The sequence below is a fragment of the Enoplosus armatus genome, chromosome 19 (assembly GCF_043641665.1).
Source record: "Enoplosus armatus isolate fEnoArm2 chromosome 19, fEnoArm2.hap1, whole genome shotgun sequence".
NCBI classification, from domain to species: domain Eukaryota; kingdom Metazoa; phylum Chordata; class Actinopteri; order Centrarchiformes; family Enoplosidae; genus Enoplosus; species Enoplosus armatus.
In genome coordinates this window covers 15,891,155-15,909,650 of record NC_092198.1, presented here as the reverse complement: position 1 = coordinate 15,909,650, position 18,496 = coordinate 15,891,155, and the positions used below count along the sequence as shown (strand labels likewise).

Genomic DNA, 18,496 nt, shown 5'->3' with positions numbered 1-18,496 from the left:
TGTTGTGAGGCTTATTATGCAACCTGTCTTGCTGTGGGTATGAGCTTATAAAAGAGACACAGCTGAGTGGAATTTCCAGCTGCTCCACAGTCATTGTATTATAGGAGCCATCAGGAAGAAGCCACTTAGAGGAGAACAAAAGCAAAGAACTGGGGTGTTTTCATCTAAGAGCTTTGTCATGAAGTCTGCTCATTACAGTTTACTGTATACATTTATGATAGGATGTCTTTGCTGTAAAATCTAGCCAGTCATACAAATCGCAATAGTGATTTACTGTATACAGTATGTATAGTTAAAATGAACAAAAGCAAAGAACAAAATAATTTACAGGTGTGTTAACAGGGCTCCACTCAAATGGTATCTACAATTCATATTGCTTCTTCTGTCTCTGTTTGCATGTCTGTAATATATTTTATGAAGCTATTAGATAAACATGGAGCTGCCGGTGTAGAACAGATAGTAGATAATGTTCATTATCTTGAATTTGGATGTGTACAGATATCACACATCACTAATTCCCGCACACACAGGTTAAAACCTCCCCAGAATTCCCTTTACCCAGAAAAGAGTACAATATGCCATGAGATTTTTTCATTTTATTACAAAATAATTGAATTGCTTACATTAACTAGACAGGGCAAGTGTAATTACACACCAAAGAACAGTAACAGGCAGATTAAGGATTAAGAAGCGATAAATAGAGAAAACTGTTTCACAACATCAAGTAGCACACCTAAAAAATCAAAAACATGAAGCTGCATTTTTGTTATATTACATTTTTATATGGGCTACCAGTTTTTTTTAATTGCAGGGGTGGGATTAGTTTGTCTTTGTAGGATTGCAGGTCTCTTTGGGACACAGTTAGTTTTACATTTAGTAAATGGAGAATTAATTTTGTTCAGCCTCTGATGGCATTCCTCAAAAAGTCTTTCTGTGGCTTCAACGAAAGGCCACATTTGCAGAGATATGAACATGTTACAATATAAATGTAATCATAGCAATGATAAAGTTTGAGAAAGTATGAAACAAAGCAAATTGAATGTTCCATTTATAGCCATTAAAACTAGGTTAATGTGATAAAGAGGTAGAATTTTTTATGGACGATGAACCTTTTGATTGAAATTTTGGCACTCACATTGAGGTGACTTTTGCTGCAACCCCTCCAGAGGCATACGAAAAGAAGCAAAATAATTGAGCCAGTGACTCAGAAACAGATTTTTTTAATATCAGTGTTGAATTACACAGAATCACTCTCTTTGTCAGAGGAGGATTTATATGGTGCGCATATTTGTCTACATAATGGATAATTACAGATCAAATCAGGATGTACTACAAAACTTCAGCTCAAATACAGCTTTTCTTTTTCTCTCCTTTCTTTTTATTTTTTGCATTTTTTTTATTTTTATTTTTTTTTTAAATCAAAAGGTTCCAGCTGCAGTGAGGCTCCAGACAATTTTTATGATTCAGCTCAAAACTTCACACCAACCACCGACCTCCCGGAGATCTGGATGTCATCAAAAGGAAATAGAGCCAGAATCTGAAAGACAAGGATACAAAAGGTCAGATTTTAGTGATTCCTTTCTCTAATTGTCCATTGCTGTCCTCACCAAATGATAGGAAAAGTTTAAGTCATGGAAGTAAATGCTGTTCAACTCTTATCCCTATAGCTCTTTGATATTAGAAAGAGTGGAAACTTAAAGGATAAGGCTGGTGTTATTCTACATTTTTCTTGCTGTCAACAAATCCCATGAAAACACCAAAACCAACAATGTGTTAGTCCGTCTTTCACACTTTCCAACTTCTCTACCCTGTCTGCAGCACTCAGCCCCATTTCTTTCTACTGAATCCATAAATCTGAATAAAATTAAAACGAAGTGACAAATATATAGTTACTGAAACATTAGGGGACTGTAGTTAGTTTTCAGCAAATGTTACTCAAACAGGAGTAAATAGTGCATCTGTTGGGGACTACTTTCAGCTGCGGATTACAATACATATTTTGTCAGTATTCAAGGAAGCAGAATAGCGTATATGTCGGATTGACTCAAAACAAACTACAGTGTCCATGTTCATCGTAATGACGTTACCCATTGCAACACTGTGGCTCACTGATGTGTTTTTTAAAGTTGTTTGGAAACAATGGAGCTCTATGGCACAGAGGAATGAGCTATAAAATATGTATGGTGATCCATCCCAGCGGTTTCCACTGATGTACCTGTAGCTGTCAATCACAATAACTTACATCATCGTTGCCGTCAGCCAGATCCAGCGCTGTTTCGTCCTCCATGTTTCGCAGCATTGTGTCAGCGCCAGACTGGCAGAGGAGGTTGGCGATGGCGGCGTCCTGTCTCCCCACTGCGAGATGCAGGGGCGTGCAGCCATTAAACATGGCGGCATCCATATTGGCTCCCCTGCCGAGAAGCAGCTTCACTGATGTGATGTCATGCAGCTCAACGGCGAGATGAAGAGCTGTTTTTCCACTGGTTCCTTCCTGTGAGGGGTGTAGATGGAAAACGGTAATGAGAACTACACAAAAGGGACATCATCATAAAATAGGTAATTTAATTATTTTGTTAGTTTGACATTTTTCTTTGCATTCTGCAAATAATAGTAATAATGATAAACCGGATGTGAGGCAGAGAGATATGTTTGGCTGGTGACTTAAACTGAGAGGAATGTCTGGGGTAGTTTTGGGACTGACTGCCATGTTCCCTTCCATCAATAGAAAGTTAAGAGTGGCTGGCCAGCCCAGCCTAATCATATCTCAAATCTAATTATGTCTCCACGAATCCTGCAGGAAGCCCTGAGCTCAGCTCATATCACTATCAGCATTGCACAGGTGCAGCAGATTTATAGACAGGCACAACACAACATTAGGGCAGGCACAGTAAACACAGTTTGAAAGGGATAAGTGTGATTATAAATACTGGCACATAACTGGATCAAATGAAGCATACTGCAGGGCAACCCTCCTCAGAGACCAATTCAACTTGATTACAGAGAGGCAAACTGTTGTGTTTTCTTATCCTCTCCTTCACTCTTTTTATTCAACACTCATGTTGAGAGAGATAATCTGTGATGTGTAGCTTGAATCTTATGAGTGGCAGGTGTGAGTCAGGGTCAGCTGGCTGCAGGTGGAGGTTTACTGTTTGAAATAGGGACAATTTGAAGCTTATTTCAAGGGGTTCACCCTTTAAGTAGAGGCTTGTTATTAAAAACTACAACAATCCACATGATGCATTAAAGTAAGGAGTCGTTTCACAGACTAACCTGGATATTCAGGTCTGCTCCCTTTTTCACCAGGAGCTTCATAATCTGATGTTGCCTGTTCAGTGCAGCCAAGTGAAGACAGGCAAGACCTGCAAGTACACATCTTGTTTGAAATGTGGAACATGGGTCTCATTCCCAAAAAGATTGTGTTTTTCCAAATGACAAAATCAAACAGAGACCATGAGGACATATATCAACTACAGATTGGTTTTGCAAACCCGCCACATCTGTGCTACCTTTGCAATTGTTACTATTTTCAAACAAAGCTGTGGGACCAGAAAAATAAAAACTGATGTAGATACAGCCTTACACCCTCATTTAAATCATCCCAACCTATTGAAGTTTACAAAATTGAATTTGACAGATTCATCTCAAATGTAATGTTTCCTTTAATGCTATACTGGTTGAGCAATGGTAATCTAGTTAATTGTTTACTTTAAAGAGTGCACTACATTAAAGCATTTGTTATATTTGAACACACTAAATTATTGCACTGAGTTGCAAAGTCTGGGAAGTTCAAATTCAGCTATAGCCACGGACAAATAATCACGCAGATGATGCGGACATATAAAAAGGCTTAACAACAATCAATTGTTGCTCGATGAGGACCTGCAGCAGTTAGTCTTTAGTCTTCCTCACCTCTCCAGTTCTGGGTCTCAAAGACCGGCGCCAGCTTGCTAGGGGAAACCTCTCTGGTCATCTCGGTGGCGCACTCCGTCTGCCCGTGTTGGCAGGCCACATGGAGCGCTGTGTTCCCGTCCTGGTCCTGCAGCTCCAGGCTGGCCCCTTTCTCCACCAGGCCCTTCACCACATCTGTCAGGTTCAGGTAGGTGGCCAGGTGCAAAGGGCTCTGAGGATCACCAAAGAAAAAGGGATGTATAATACAATCAAACCTGCATGTCTCAGGTTAGGGTTAGGGTTAGAGAACGGGCCTGTACCTGTTTCATTCAGCTGTTGGTTATATGTTTGAATAAAGAGATCAACTTTTTCCAGCGGAAAAGTGAGAGCACCCTCTATCCAAAACAAACAAGTCTTGCACAGTATTGCACTGCATTCTGGTCTATTGAGGCTACTGTGGGTGTAGAATTTGATACCACTGTTTCGTCTCCATGATGGCTTTCATTTTTGAACATCATTCATCATCAGAATTCTGCAGAAGACTGAACAACAAATGTAAATGTCAGCGGGTGGATTTCCTTTTAAAAACCTTAAGGGTTAAAGAAGAATTCTTCTTGGTAATGTCTCTAAATGTGAGGTCTTAGAATGACTACCGAGAGGAAATTAGGCAAACAAAATGGACTCAGGTCTAACTGAGTCACTGCGTGAAGTGCTGAGTCTTAACTTCAAATGTTTCCTTTTAACCCTTTTATCAGTTTGCTCTGTCTTCACTTTGGTTTCTACACTAGCAAAGGCTCTGGTCTGACATCTTGAAGGACTGGAACAATTCCTCCACCCACATCCACACAAGGATAAACTCCACAGTTCCCTGTGGTTCTATTTCTACAGGAGGTAGAGGAGGGGAGTTTCCATTCAAAGTCCCTTATGAGCTAACATTGGAACCACCCACAGTGACGTCCCTGAGAGAGGACGGACTGCAAATAAAGAGGAACAACAATTCTCTGGAAGCACAGAGATATAAATAATGCCACTGTTTCCACAATCAAGATACTGATTCAGAGGAAGTCACTTTTGGATTGAAATTTCCAGCAGAAGCTGCAGAATGCTTGTAGTGTCATGTAGTGGAAAGGGTCAAGTTGCACTTACCTGGTATAAATTGTTTTGGATGTCCAAAATTTCTTTTGGGAATAGCTGTATCAACTGCTGGGCGATGAATTCATCTTCATGGATGATTGCTAAGTGCAGGATTCTACAGGAGTGGTAAAGGAAAATAAACGTCTTTATCTATTCTGCTTGCAAAAACTTGCAGGCTTAACTTTATCTCATGTTGGGCAATCAACACCCAAAAAAAGCAGTACAGTTGAGTTGTAGAGAAAAAAAAGAGACTGCATTTCACAATTTTCCTCAGTAGTCATCTAGAGACTACCTTGAAATGTAACACATAGTGGGCTGCAAGATTTAGTGGTTGGGGTGTTGAGCAATACAATTTGTTTTAGAAAAGATAGCATAGAAAGTTGTTAAAGTAAAAGGGCATGTTAGAATCGCCGATCAATAGGTGCATCATTTGAGGCTTCAGGTTAAACACTTAAAGCAAGTGACAAAACAAAAACACACTAACCTCAAACAGTGCAAACAAATGTGCGCAAAAAGCAGGAAATGGAACCGAGCATTAGTGCTTAATTTAGACTAACCTAGAACAACCCAAAGAAGGCCCCATCTGTAAAAGGATTTTAACAGATTAAGCTTATAGATATATGTATATATATATATATATGTATATATATATATATATCGAAGGCTGAAACTGAGTTGCAAAAAGGATGTTATTTTATTGAAGCATATGTCACTGTCAAATGTATGTCACTGCAGTTACTGTGCTCTCTTAAAGATCAGCAATGACTTTTTCTGATGTCACAATAAATGTCAGTGTGGGATCAAACGTTCCCACAAAATCTCACTGCACAGACATTTCATTCAGCTGGCTGCTTTGAGCGAGTCAATGACAAATCCAGATTTCTCAAGTTAAATATTGAATGCATTAGTTTCATCTGTACACTGAAATACATAAAATCACTTTAGTGGTTCATTGTGATAATGTTATTTTTGTTCATATTTGAGTCAGCATCATAAATGATTAATAGTTTATAGTACAATGATGACTTACTTACTTTAACTGCTTTGATCAATAAAATCTACTTGTTTTATCTTGCAACATATTGTCTTAGCATGAATCAATTCAGTTTTTTAAAGAAATGAATCTAAAATTAATCAGGGGACTCAACAACAATGATTTCCAAAGTGGACACTTTCACAAAAAGTTTCACTTTCTGAAAATATCCTCGTTTGTGTTTTCAAGGTGAACTTATTTTTAAGCGGAAGTCAACTACTGTTAAACATTCAAAATGTGTTTGAAAAGATTTCATTAGGATCCAAAAAATGTATATTAGGGGTTGGAATCAAAGGGTGACACAACTATTTGTTGCCGAAGCTTACAATACTATCAAAAGAACATTTTCTTGCAGTTATTTCATGCAAACTACAACAACACAACATCAGTTCTGTGTAACTGGTTAGGAAACATCACCCTGACAGGACAAAACATTCTCTAAAAAGAAGGAACTAGTCATATACGGTGTCTATGCAGGCTAGAGCTGAACAATTAGTCGATTAATTGTTTGAAAATCAGCAGTTATTCTCATTACAGATTAATCATTTAAGCCATTTTTCAAGCACAACATTAGATGGTTCCAACTTCTCAAATGTGAGGGTTTGCTGCTTTTCCATGTCTTAAATTATAGCAAACCGAAAATCTTTGGGTTTTGGACAAAACAAGCTATTTGAATGTTACTTAGGGCTCTGGGAAATGTGCATTCTGTATTATTTTGTTTATAGACCAAACAGTTAATTTAAAATCAGTGATAAATGGAAACTAAAGCATCAATAAATTATCCAAACATTGTCATAAGTGTACTGATAATGTCTCAGAAGAAAGTATCACGATAAGTAGCTGAACCCGTTTTTTTGTCCGACCAATAATGTCATCACTGACTGAGTTAAATGTCTGCAGATTCAAGGATCTATTATTAACTATTCAACCCTGTGAGCAAACGTCTTAGTGTGAAAGGAACTTCCTGGTTTGAGTAAGACTTGAATGAATAAGAACAAAAAAATCCCACAGGGGGAAAAAATGGTGTTTGCATGATTCTCTGTCAGTCTAAGCAGCTCAGTGTGGTGTGTTTCAGGTGTTTTTTCCCCTCCCAGGTATCTAAAGTTAGGGTGTGAGAATGAAACCATGTGGCTCCAACAATCAGCAAGCGGAAATGAAAAGAGGTCAGAAACACAACAACACCTCTACAATGCTGTGACTACATCAATCGCTGGATTACAGTAGCGGCTGCAGGAGTTATTAGCAGGCCTGCTTTCACGTCAAAACACAATGACGACATAGCAACACAAAGGTGAGTGGGTCACGCAAGGTCGACATGGGCTGATAAGGGTGTGTGTGGAGGTTGAAGTGTTTGGATTGTGTGCAAAAAGCAGCAGTTTCATTGACTCAAACTGAGAACTGAACAGCAGCAAAACAGCCACTGTGACAGGTAACCAACTGACATTTCTACATGTCTTCTCTGGTAGTAAGAAAGAAAGAAAGACAGCAGCTAGTGAATTGTGGGATCCACCAATAAAAACATGCGTGCACACTGTCCTATCCTGATCAACAAGTTTCTTGGATCAAAAGCGGTCCACACTGCTGCCTCACAGCATGTGCTTTGTCTGTGCTGCATGGGGAAGTCCAGGCCTATCTGTTTCACTTCTGTTTTCTGACTGAGAGACGCCTCACAGGAGTCCGTCCACATTCATGACAAGGACAAAGTTCATTAAAAAGAGTCTGCAGTATCACACCGCTATGAAATCCCCTTCGATACCAGTATCACGGGAAGAACTGTGCATCAAATTCAATGTGCTTCACTGACTCCATAAACAGCCATTTATGAGTGTTTTAAGAATGGAGGGCTGCTTGCACCACCAGTAGAGTCGACGCATTGATTAGTCGATCAACTGAAAATGACCCAGCAACTATTTGGATGATCTTTTCATCATTTAAGGCCATTTTTCAAGCGAAGGTGCCAAATATTCTCTGGTTCCAGCTTCTAAAATGTGAGGATTTGCTGCTTTTCTCTACGTTATATCATTGTAAACCAAATATCTTTGGGTTTTGGTTTGTTGGTCAGATGAAACAAGACATCTGACGGTGGCTCCTTGGACTTTGGGAACTTGTGACTGGACAACTATTGTCTGACATTTTATAAACCAAGAAGATTAATCAATTAGCAAAATTATTATTATTTGCAGCCCCAACCACCAGAGGTACTGATCACCTGTGTGCTGACAGTGGTGGTTAAATACATCTTAATTATGCTCAGAGAGAAGGGAAAATTGAAAATAAATGTATGAAAGCTAATAAAAAAAAGAGTGAATTGCCTCTTTTTCCAACTTTGTTCTATCTGGGATATTGCAAACTACTTCAAGAGAGACTTAACAAACATTATCGGTGGAAAAGTTGGTCAAAATATAAAATGCAAGGCACCATGTTTAAACTTCACCCACTAGCATGCAACAGTGGGCCTTTCAGTAAAGACCCACTGTTGCATACTGACAAGCTCAGAAGAGATTTTGCTTTTACATAAGAAACTGAGAAAATAAAACAAAAACATACGTGTCTCCATCTTCAGTAATAGTTGTAAGCAAGTTCTCCTCCTGTTCAGAGAGTTCAGAGATCTGAGCTTGCTCCTCCTTGGCGCTGGAGAGCGAGCAGTCCCCCACTATATCTGTCAGACTCTCCACCGTGATGGATGAGGAGCCGTAGGCTGAGTCGAAGCGCTCCTCCCCGGTGGAAAACTTGTCCCTCGGCCCGCTGAAGTCGGTGCTCGGCTCCCGGGGCTCCTCGGACTTGAGTACGGAGCGGTACGAGTCAATGCCCGAGTCTATGCAGTTATCCTCATCTTTCCTACAGTCGTCGCTCGCCATGGTAGTGGTGGCCTCTCTGGGCTTCCCCCTCCCTCCTTCCCCGAGGATTCAAAAGATACTCGCGGTTGTTGTCGCCGCTCGGTGCTCGGTGATGTGACCGGACTCCGAGGACAGCCTGCTGCTGACACCTGAGGAAACCACCGCTCCTTTGTGAAACCAGAGGAATGAGCTGCTGCGTTTCATGCCACTAACCGACTATGCATGACCTCACAGCGACGGGCCTTCACTTTTTTATCGATTATAGATTTATTTTTAAAAGTTTCAAAATACGGCGCGGTCATTACGGACTGGTGAAACTGGTTAAAAACAAGCGAAGTGAGGCGAAGTCGCTGCTCGTCGTCTACATATCCGGTAACAGCACGCGCTCCAGGCGGAGAGCATATGAGCAATGAAAGGCGATAAGGGGAAGAGCTGACATGTGAAAGGCGAAGCTGTTTTTGTCACGCTGGGGAATCCCCAGTACACACACACACACACACACACACACACACACACACACACACACACACACACACACACACACACACACACACACTTCAACTGGAAGAGCGTCAAGGTCCGCTAGTCAGCGTAGTAAAAGCGGAAGTGATGTGATTTTCAAAATAAAACGGCATAAAAATGACCACAACTTGTGGGTTATTTTCCAAGAATGCAAGTGTTTTTAAATGTTTTAAGCAGTTTGCTAAAAAACGACTTAAAATGCCAGCTAACCATTTTGTAATACATTTTTGGCCATTAGGATTTCCATTGATTTCTATACAGTATGACAATCAATTAGCAGGGACTTGACGCTTGAGTTTAAGGTATACCATTGAGGACACTGAACTCATGTCATCTGCATTTCTGGGAATCGGAGGGCTTTCCAGCCTGGGCTCTTTGCTGCACTTCATTCCTGCCCACTCTATCTCTCTCCTACATTTCCTGTGCTGCGGTGCAGCTGTCACTATCCAATAAAGATAAAATGCCTGAAATATATTCTTAAAAAGGAAATAAATAAATAAAACCGCCTATAAACTGTATGCTAATTCAAGTATTTTTTAGACAATATTTCAATGTGACAAATTTTACACACAAAACATTATTCAATAAATCACTTCATGTCTTCAATTAAATGACCCCACAATTCTAATCAGATTATTTTCCCGCCATATTTTTTATTCCTGACAGTGTGGAGAATGCTTTGAAACAACATGTAGATCCTCATGTTGGGAAACAAGTGTTACACACCATATAATTGGAGAAAAAAAAAATAGAGACCATGACCTCAGCATCTCTAAAATCCTGGCTCCAGCTTGAGTTGTGTAATCCATCAGAGTGAACATCAAGTCTGCATTACCATGCAACAATAATGTAACAAAAATTACTCAACTCAGGATCCAAATGTTCAGCAAAAATATTAAATACACATGATTTGTAGTTAAAGAGCTAAACACATTGATATGGTCCATTTAGCCTTTTGGGGCAAATCCAAGTCTCACGTCTTCATAAATAAATTGCAAGTCAACTACAAAGTGTTTCAAGTCACTGAATATTGACCATTAAACTTGACATGGCGTTTAAGATTTTCCTTTTTTCAACACACGTTTTATTTTTTAAGTCATAACTGGAAGTCCTAACCTTCACAGTAGCAAGCTTGTCAGTGGTTGCGGCATGAAACTACAGACACTTTATTATTCAAGGGATTTTAGGCCTTTTTCTGAGAAGCTGCTAAACCTGAACTTGGCTTACATAAATCCTGTCCATTTTAATTTGACAGTGACACCGAACAATCATTAGTGCTGCAATGTGTGCTATGTGCTGGTGTCTGGGAGTGACTGCAATGTCAATCTGCACTTTGACGTTCAGTATTACTTAACTCCACAACATGCATAGTTGTTTTGCATACTTGTGTGGGAGCTCCAGTGTCTTTCCATTGATACATTCAAACAATAACTTAATTTATCTCAGTCAATACGGAACAAAATGTTCCTTTTTGTCCAGTATTTTCCGTCTGGGGCCAAAGGAAAAAAGATAATACATATTCACAGTGTTTAAAGTTCCATTTCTTGACCTCCCAAAAGTTCAAGAATAACCCAGCTATCATTTCTTGTTTCCTTTACCATCATGAAAATGCTTGTTGTGGTTTGGCCGTCAGAGGGCTCACTTACACAGTGACTGCTCTCTGCTCTGAGAGGGCCAGATTCATCATAAATATAGTCTATAAAACAATAGTGACTGTCAGAGAGAAACCTTTACCGCTGCCAAGAGCTGCCATCTGTTTTCACGTCATCTACTGTTGTTTACCTATTCAATTGTATGCCAGCAGTCCAGTCCAATGTCCATACTGTGGACTATGATAAACAACTTGTTTGCCAGGATTGTAAGGTAAACAGTTCCTGTGGAAATAGTGCTGTTTACAAAGGAGAAACAGAAATGCCAAGAATGTAGAATATTCTTTTCTACATTCTTATGTGTTCTTTCTTGTATTTCACATATAAAAGGCATGACCGGATCACATTTTGCTTCCTCATAGCAGCATGTCTTCAAAAGAAAAAAGGCAAAGTCTGTCATCTTAAAGCTGTCAAGTCACAATGTTGTTTGTAAAAACTATGTCAGTACTGAATATAGCAAGATCAGTGCAAGATCAGTGTTTATGTGAATAAAACAGAACTCTACAAATACAGTTTTTGAATGAAAAAATGTTTTATGTTTAACTGTCAGGGGGTCATTATGGGGTCAAGTGACAGTTGAACTTCAATCACCTATGGCACAAAAGGTATCCCTAAAAGAAAAACACTTCATGAAGCACTCATTGTTTAAATCGCCAGTATTTGGAAAATAATTTGGTTCTGACGATGTCCAGTTTGCATTCATGTCAATCAAACAATGGCTTGAAAGGAACATTTCCTCTGCATTTTACTATCGGACTGTTAAGTATTATGTGCTTATGATTATGTATTAATAATTTATCTTTACGCAATTCAGTACAATAATACACAGACTGTGGCCTCAAAACCTACGGTAGAGTTTCACCAACACTTCTGACACAGTTACAATAATTACATTACAATATATGCATTATATTATATACACTATTTCCCTGTATAGTGTGTCTGTGGTGCTCAATAGTGAGTTTACTGTGAAGGTTGACTATTGTGTTTTCGTCTATACAGATATAAAATGCCAAGCATGGGCCTTCTTAGCTGTATATTTCTCCAGAAACCAACTTATTTGTCACAGCATTACAGCCATATGTTTTAAAGGGGAAATTAGTATCATAATTGGTATACAGACAGGTTCCTGCAGCTAATGGGCTGCAGGGGGTGGGTTCCTCTCTGCAGCTCCGCCTCTGTGTGGGATTTACTTGAACAGGGATGTGTGTGTGTGTGCGTGTGTGTGTGTGTGTGTGTGCATGTTATTTACATTGTGGTGTCGGGGTGGCTGCTCACACGTGCCGCTGCCAGTCTCCTTTGTCCTGCTTCACAGCTTCACTGGCTGCCATGGGCACAGCCTACAGGGAGGGGAGCTGACTGTCGCCTTTGCCATTTCCTAACATTGCATCCCTCGCAGCAGTCTTCACCAGCATCTAGTCATTGCATCGCGGGAGGAGTCTCAGCCTGTTTTGCACGTCTTCCGAGGCGCAATGACTTGATTCCTGTAGGCGATACCCAGCGACGTCTGCCCACCTGGAAGATGCTGGGATGATGCGCAGAGGGGTTCTCGTTGTCTGTATGTTTCACCCAGAGTTGGAAAACCCCCATCCCATCAGGAGATCCATGCCCCGGTTTTTGTACCGTTGTCATCATGTCCCCAGCATCGGCTGCGACGGCCAGTGAAAGCAGCACCACCACCGTCCCCGAAGAGGAGCCGGACAGCCCCCGAGAGGAGGTGAGGACACGTTGTTTGCAACATGTCGGCCAATTTGACATATTTCATTGTTATCACAGTGGGATCCCAATAATCTCACTATACTAAGCAGATTTTGGAGATTAGGGGTTAATTGGGGCCAATGCACACGGAAAGCTTGGGAATTAAACTGGATTTCTTATGTGATTACAAATGTATTAATGGCCTAATATGTGATAAACCTGAGCGTCCAAGCGCGCACCCGAGAGTGTGAACGTGCACGGATGTACCCCTGTTTGTCTCCCGTCCAGACAAGTGGTTTCCAAAATGGGGTTCTCGGACCTCTTTGTGGGCCCTGGAGAGGGTCCAAACTGGTTCTCAGGAAAATGAAATTAAAACCACTCTCACAAAGAGAGATTATAAGAATGGGGAAATAGAGATTCAATTCATTAGGGATCTTTTGAGTTACACACTGTTAATACTTTTTTTTTTATCTTTACTGCCACTGTGTAGACTTCCCCTTCAGACACACATGTTGAGCAAGTTACATATCCATTACACAAGAGGATTTTTATATAACCTAGCTGGTCTTATTATGTCAAGAGAAAGTGTCCATGAGTGTGAGAGGCACTTAGTTAAAGGCACCACAGTGGTCTCATGAATTGTGAAGCTTGGAGTGTTGGAAGGTTCTGACTGAAACATTTGTTTTCTAAAAATATTGATTACATTTCATAACAGGCGGTTTTATGGATTTCGTGTTGACACAACAACTTTCATTCCGTTTTGAAGCTCTTTTATTTCAGAAATGTAATGGTTAAGTATCTGTATAATGTCAAATGTTTTAGTCAAAGCCACAATCATGCCAACATATAAAGGTTTACTGTAAACCACAAAGATAAAATTGGGATATAAACATGCAGGCTGGTATGCTGAATATCATGTTGCATGTTGTTTTCTGTTCTCTACGTGTTTAGTTTGACCTTTTGCAGCCTGGATACAAATTCTTTGCCTTCTTGTGTGAAGGTACAGTACAATACACACAACACAATTGCAACCAAATGTCAAAAATAATAATAGAGCCTCCGGCTGACTGAACCCCGGTGGCTTATCACACCATTTTACACCACAATTGTGTCAAATACAAATATGTGTTGGTACAATTTAGAAGCAGCTATTAATTCCAACAGACTGTAAGAAAACTTATTTTGGAAGCATAAGCTCAATTTCCAGAGCAACGTCTTCTCTATATTTTCTTCTGCTTCATCAAATCCATGTTGGGAATAAAAAATACTGGTGTTTTTTTCCCTCTCTCATCTACTTTGGATATCCCTGCATGACACATATGTGAGATATGTTTCCCCCTGTATGCTTAATAAGAGGTCTTTCTTGCTATTCAACCAGGCCAGAGGAATTTCTTTGTCTGATGTATCAAAAAATGTCAACAAACTGTGTTCGTGCGGCGAGTCAGTCTAATGAACAGCTCTGTTATGATCTCAAGCAGGGAGTCTTTAAATGAAACGTCATTTGCTGCGATAAAATAACTTAATCTCTGGTATAATTCACATCAAGGGTGAAACTGGCGTGTCATTGAATTTTGTGAGCTACACCTTAATTTAGATATCTGCTAATTTCTATATATGATTGTTGTTTCAAGATTATATGTGCTTCTTTTCATTTAACTGCACATTTACTATACTATACTGCCACATACAGGTATATTTGATTTCCATATAAATAATAGAAAGTAAATTACACTATTTCATGTGCAGAGTGATGTTTCCTTTCACACAACTGTTCATCATTATTCCTGCTGATTAAACTGAGGCTGTAAAGTGTAACATGAGCCACAAAGTATGTCATGTTGTATTGATTATAGTTGTCGAGCGTGCACAGGATGCTAGTGAGTAAATACTCCTTCTGCAGTAGGTTCATCTCAACAGGGGGATTTCAATGTTAATCCCTTTTACCCCTGTGGGGTGTAGCCTTGGGTTGGTAAGGGACTTGGGGACCACGTGACCAAGGTGGGGAAGATGATTATGGAGAAAGACATGTATTATTTATGCTCGCCTGTCACTCGAAGAGCACAGAGCTGACATGTTAAATTCAATACATCAATGCAGTGATGCTGGTTGTTTGCCTGTTGTGGTCACTGGTATGCAGGGGCTGACCTATAGACTGTCCTATGTGAGAGATGGAGAGGATTGTTTTTCAACAGAATCAGTGCTGCTACGTTACAGCATACAGTGTTTTATGTCTACACAGGAGGCTCTGCCATGGTGCAATGTCTGTTATGCAAATTTTTTGAATGAATTGTGTTATAATTCATGTTTCCTGGGGCTTTTGAATCTCTGCCAGGTTTGTGTGGCAGCGTTCCCAAAAGGCGTGACTAGCTCTCGATGCTGGCATGCTGGGGCTTGCTGTGCCCCGCGGTGATGGAGGATGGCACCAGCTTTATGCTGCCAGACTCAAACGACTGCTTTTTTCTGGCTGGCTTGACATTAAATGTGGAGTCTATAACCCCTCAAAATATTTCTGTTATTTTACTCCCTTTCTTATTCTCAAATATCATATTTATGTAAACACAAACACCGTGGCCATGTGTACACCCACACACCAGTCAAACCGCAGCTCAGAGTGCACCTCGCTGACAACAAAGTATATACTTAACATTAATCAGACATTTTTTATTGAATTTGATTATAAGAGTGGGTGAGTCTTTTGATTTTAACAAGCACAGACCAAGACATGAGCAATTGGCCCACAGCTCATGCATAAACTATGCAAAAGCACTTACAACACAGAATATTTTCTTAAATATTTTATATGCATGAGCCACTGCTTTTTAACTTCTTTCTAACTTTATACCTATATTATCAAGATATTTAGATCATACTTATGTCCATCAATTCAATTACAATTTTATATTGAAGTGTGTAATTACAGGCAATATAACCCTTTGTGGAAAGAATATAAAAATGTTTTTGATTATGTTCAAGTACTATGATGAATATAAATATATATTCAGTATTGTTCCATTGATTCATTGCTGTTTTCTCATCTTCTTTGTAGCAGCGGCCCCAGAAACAGTCCCTGACTAAGTCTTTGTGTCAGGAAACTCACTGGAAATGCCTGCTGCTGTCCCTGCTGATGTACGGCTGCGTCGGGGTGATCGCCTGGTGTCAGGTGACCAAGGTTACGCGCCTCTCCTTCGACAGCGCCTACAAGGGAAAGTCTATGATGTACCACGACAGCCCCTGCTCCAACGGCTACATCTACATCCCTTCGGCCTTCCTGGTCATGCTCTACGTGGTCTACCTGGTCGAGTGTTGGCACTGCTACACCAGGAACGAGCTGCAGTACAAGGTGGACGTGGACAGTGTGGCGGAGCGCATCCAGCGAATGCAGCAGGCTACACCCTGCATCTGGTGGAAGGCCATTAGCTACCATTATGTCAGGAGGACGCGGCAGGTGACGCGCTACCGCAACGGAGATGCCTACACCACCACACAGGTCTACCACGAGCGAGTCAACACCCATGTGGCTGAGGTGGAGTTTGACTATGGGAACTGTGGGGTGAAGGACATCTCAAAGCATCTGCTGGGCCTGGAGAGCTTCCCCATCACCAGGCTGAGGTTCACTAAGTGCTTTAGCTTTGCCAATGTGGAGTCAGAGAACTCCTACCTGACCCAGCGGGCCAGGTTCTTCACAGAGAATGAGGGCCTGGATGACTACATGGAGGCCCGTGAGGGGATGCACCTGAAGAATGTAGACTTTAAGGAGTATATGATTGCCTTTTCTGACCCTAATCACCTTCCCTGGTACGCATCCAACTCCACTTTCTGGGCGGCAGCTGCTTTCACCCTCTCCTGGCCTCTGCGGGTGATGACAGAGTACCGCACTGCCTGCGCTCACTACCACGTAGAGAAGCTGTTTGGCTTTGACTATGTACCAGTAACACCGTCTGAGGAGCGGCCGTATTGCCGACACATCCCACGAGTCAACACAATCGACAGCACAGAGCTGGAGTGGCACATCCGCTCCAACCAGCAGCTGGTGCCCAGCTACTCAGAGGCAGTTCTCATGGACCTGGCCCAGCTCTCAGGGAGCTGCAACAGCTACTCCAGATGTGGAGGCTACGGTAGCTACAGGCAGAACTGTGAACGCTGCCACCGTGCCATCAGCAGCTCCTCCATCTTCTCTCGCAGCGCCCTCAGCATCTGCAACACAGGGAGCCCCCGCATCCCCTTCAGCGCCAGCCGCTTCTCGCTGGGTCGGTTGTACGGCTCCAGGCGGAGCTGCCTGTTCAGGAGCAGCGGGAGCCTGAATCAGCAGTCTTGCCCCTCAGAGAGCACGCGCTGTCTGTCAGGCCAGCAGACCAGTGAGGAGAACCCTCCAGCCTACCAGGACGCTCTGTACTTCCCAGTGCTCATTGTACATCGCAACGAAGGCTGCCTCAACCACGACCACCGCTCCCTGCATAGAAACGGCTCCTGTGTGGAGACTTCTCTATGACCCACAGCTGCCGCACTTATCTGAGCAAGGAATATAATGAAACAGGAATAAAGTGAGAAACCTCTTTACACCAGGGTTGGGCTAACATTGACTTCTGCTTCTCCCTTTTACAATAGAGGTTACCACAAACAAGGATTTGTTCAAGTTTCTAAAGATGCAGGACCTCAAACAAACAGGAAACAAAGAAAGTACAGTACAGTCAATAAGTCAGGGAAAAACAGACTTGATGCTGTTGATGAGACTGTTTAAAATACATCAGCATCCATAAGGACAAGAGTCAAATAACCAAGGAATAGCAAGGGGAGTCACATCCTGTAAATGCCATGTTTGTAGATCTTAGTCACAGACAGTTTACAAGGATATGAGTAACACGTTCTAGTATTTGAAGCCTGATATAGGTTTTGACTCAGCCTAAGAAATTGCCAATAAATGAAAGGGATAAGACAATTAATGGACGCCTGAATGAGAAATGAAGAAATACTGAGAAAGCCATTGATTCACACATCATGTGAGTCATGTGAAATTGATCAATTATGAGGGAAAATACAAAGATATCAGCATCCTTGTAAAAGCATAATTACCAAGAGTAAATAGTTTTGCTGAAATAAAATTCAAGTCTTATGGCTCTTATAAAGTGAAGTCGCAAATCTAACAGCTAAACATCTGCATGTGAAACTGGGCGATTTAAATCTGCTCATTCAAAGCCAGTGCTCATGGAAATCCAAAGGAACTAAAGGAACTAAAAGGAACTAATTTCCATAGTTCAAAAATAAATGCCTGATGCAGATGCTGAAATATCAAGTTAGCTGAAATCGGCTTGGTTGCAATGACATTATGCTTCCTGGCTTGCTAAATATAGCAACGCAGTCCATGAATAATTTAGCTCAGGTGGGCTAAAGGACACAACAACGTCAAACTGGATCAACAACACTTCTTCAAACTGCTTATAATTACTATAAACTGTACATTTTGTATAATGGCCAACAACATAGTAATAAACCTCATCATGATATTAATAGATAAGTCTAAATTCAGCTAGTTTAAAACCTCAAAGATCCATTTAATTTCATGTTTGGCAATATTTGTATTCAGCCTACCTCTTTATTTAAGTGCCTAGCAATCAACTGTTACTGATAAGCATAAGCTATAACTAAAGTCATCTCATCAACATCTTCCCACTGAAACAAGTCAAACTTACACTCATAATAAGCATATGGTACACAATGCAGTGGAGAAACACGTTGTA

At 40.9% G+C, this 18,496-nt stretch overlaps 2 protein-coding genes across 2 annotated transcripts; one reads left to right on the top strand and one right to left on the bottom strand.

The window, feature by feature from the left end:
- Positions 1 to 581: 581 nt before the first annotated feature.
- nfkbie (nuclear factor of kappa light polypeptide gene enhancer in B-cells inhibitor, epsilon) lies at positions 582 to 9,239 on the bottom strand. The gene is made up of 6 exons (XM_070925599.1): positions 8,603 to 9,239; positions 5,035 to 5,137; positions 3,910 to 4,120; positions 3,271 to 3,359; positions 2,243 to 2,491; positions 582 to 1,537 (listed from the first exon to the last, which is right to left on the bottom strand). The coding sequence occupies exons 1-6, from the start codon at positions 8,911 to 8,913 to the stop codon at positions 1,469 to 1,471; spliced, it is 1,032 nt and encodes a 343-aa protein (XP_070781700.1). The 5' UTR covers positions 8,914 to 9,239; the 3' UTR covers positions 582 to 1,468.
- A 3,457-nt stretch (positions 9,240 to 12,696) lies between these two features.
- tmem151ba (transmembrane protein 151Ba) lies at positions 12,697 to 17,289 on the top strand. The gene is made up of 2 exons (XM_070925598.1): positions 12,697 to 12,780; positions 15,808 to 17,289. The coding sequence occupies exons 1-2, from the start codon at positions 12,697 to 12,699 to the stop codon at positions 17,248 to 17,250; spliced, it is 1,527 nt and encodes a 508-aa protein (XP_070781699.1). The 3' UTR covers positions 17,251 to 17,289.
- The last annotated feature ends 1,207 nt before the right edge of the window (positions 17,290 to 18,496 follow it).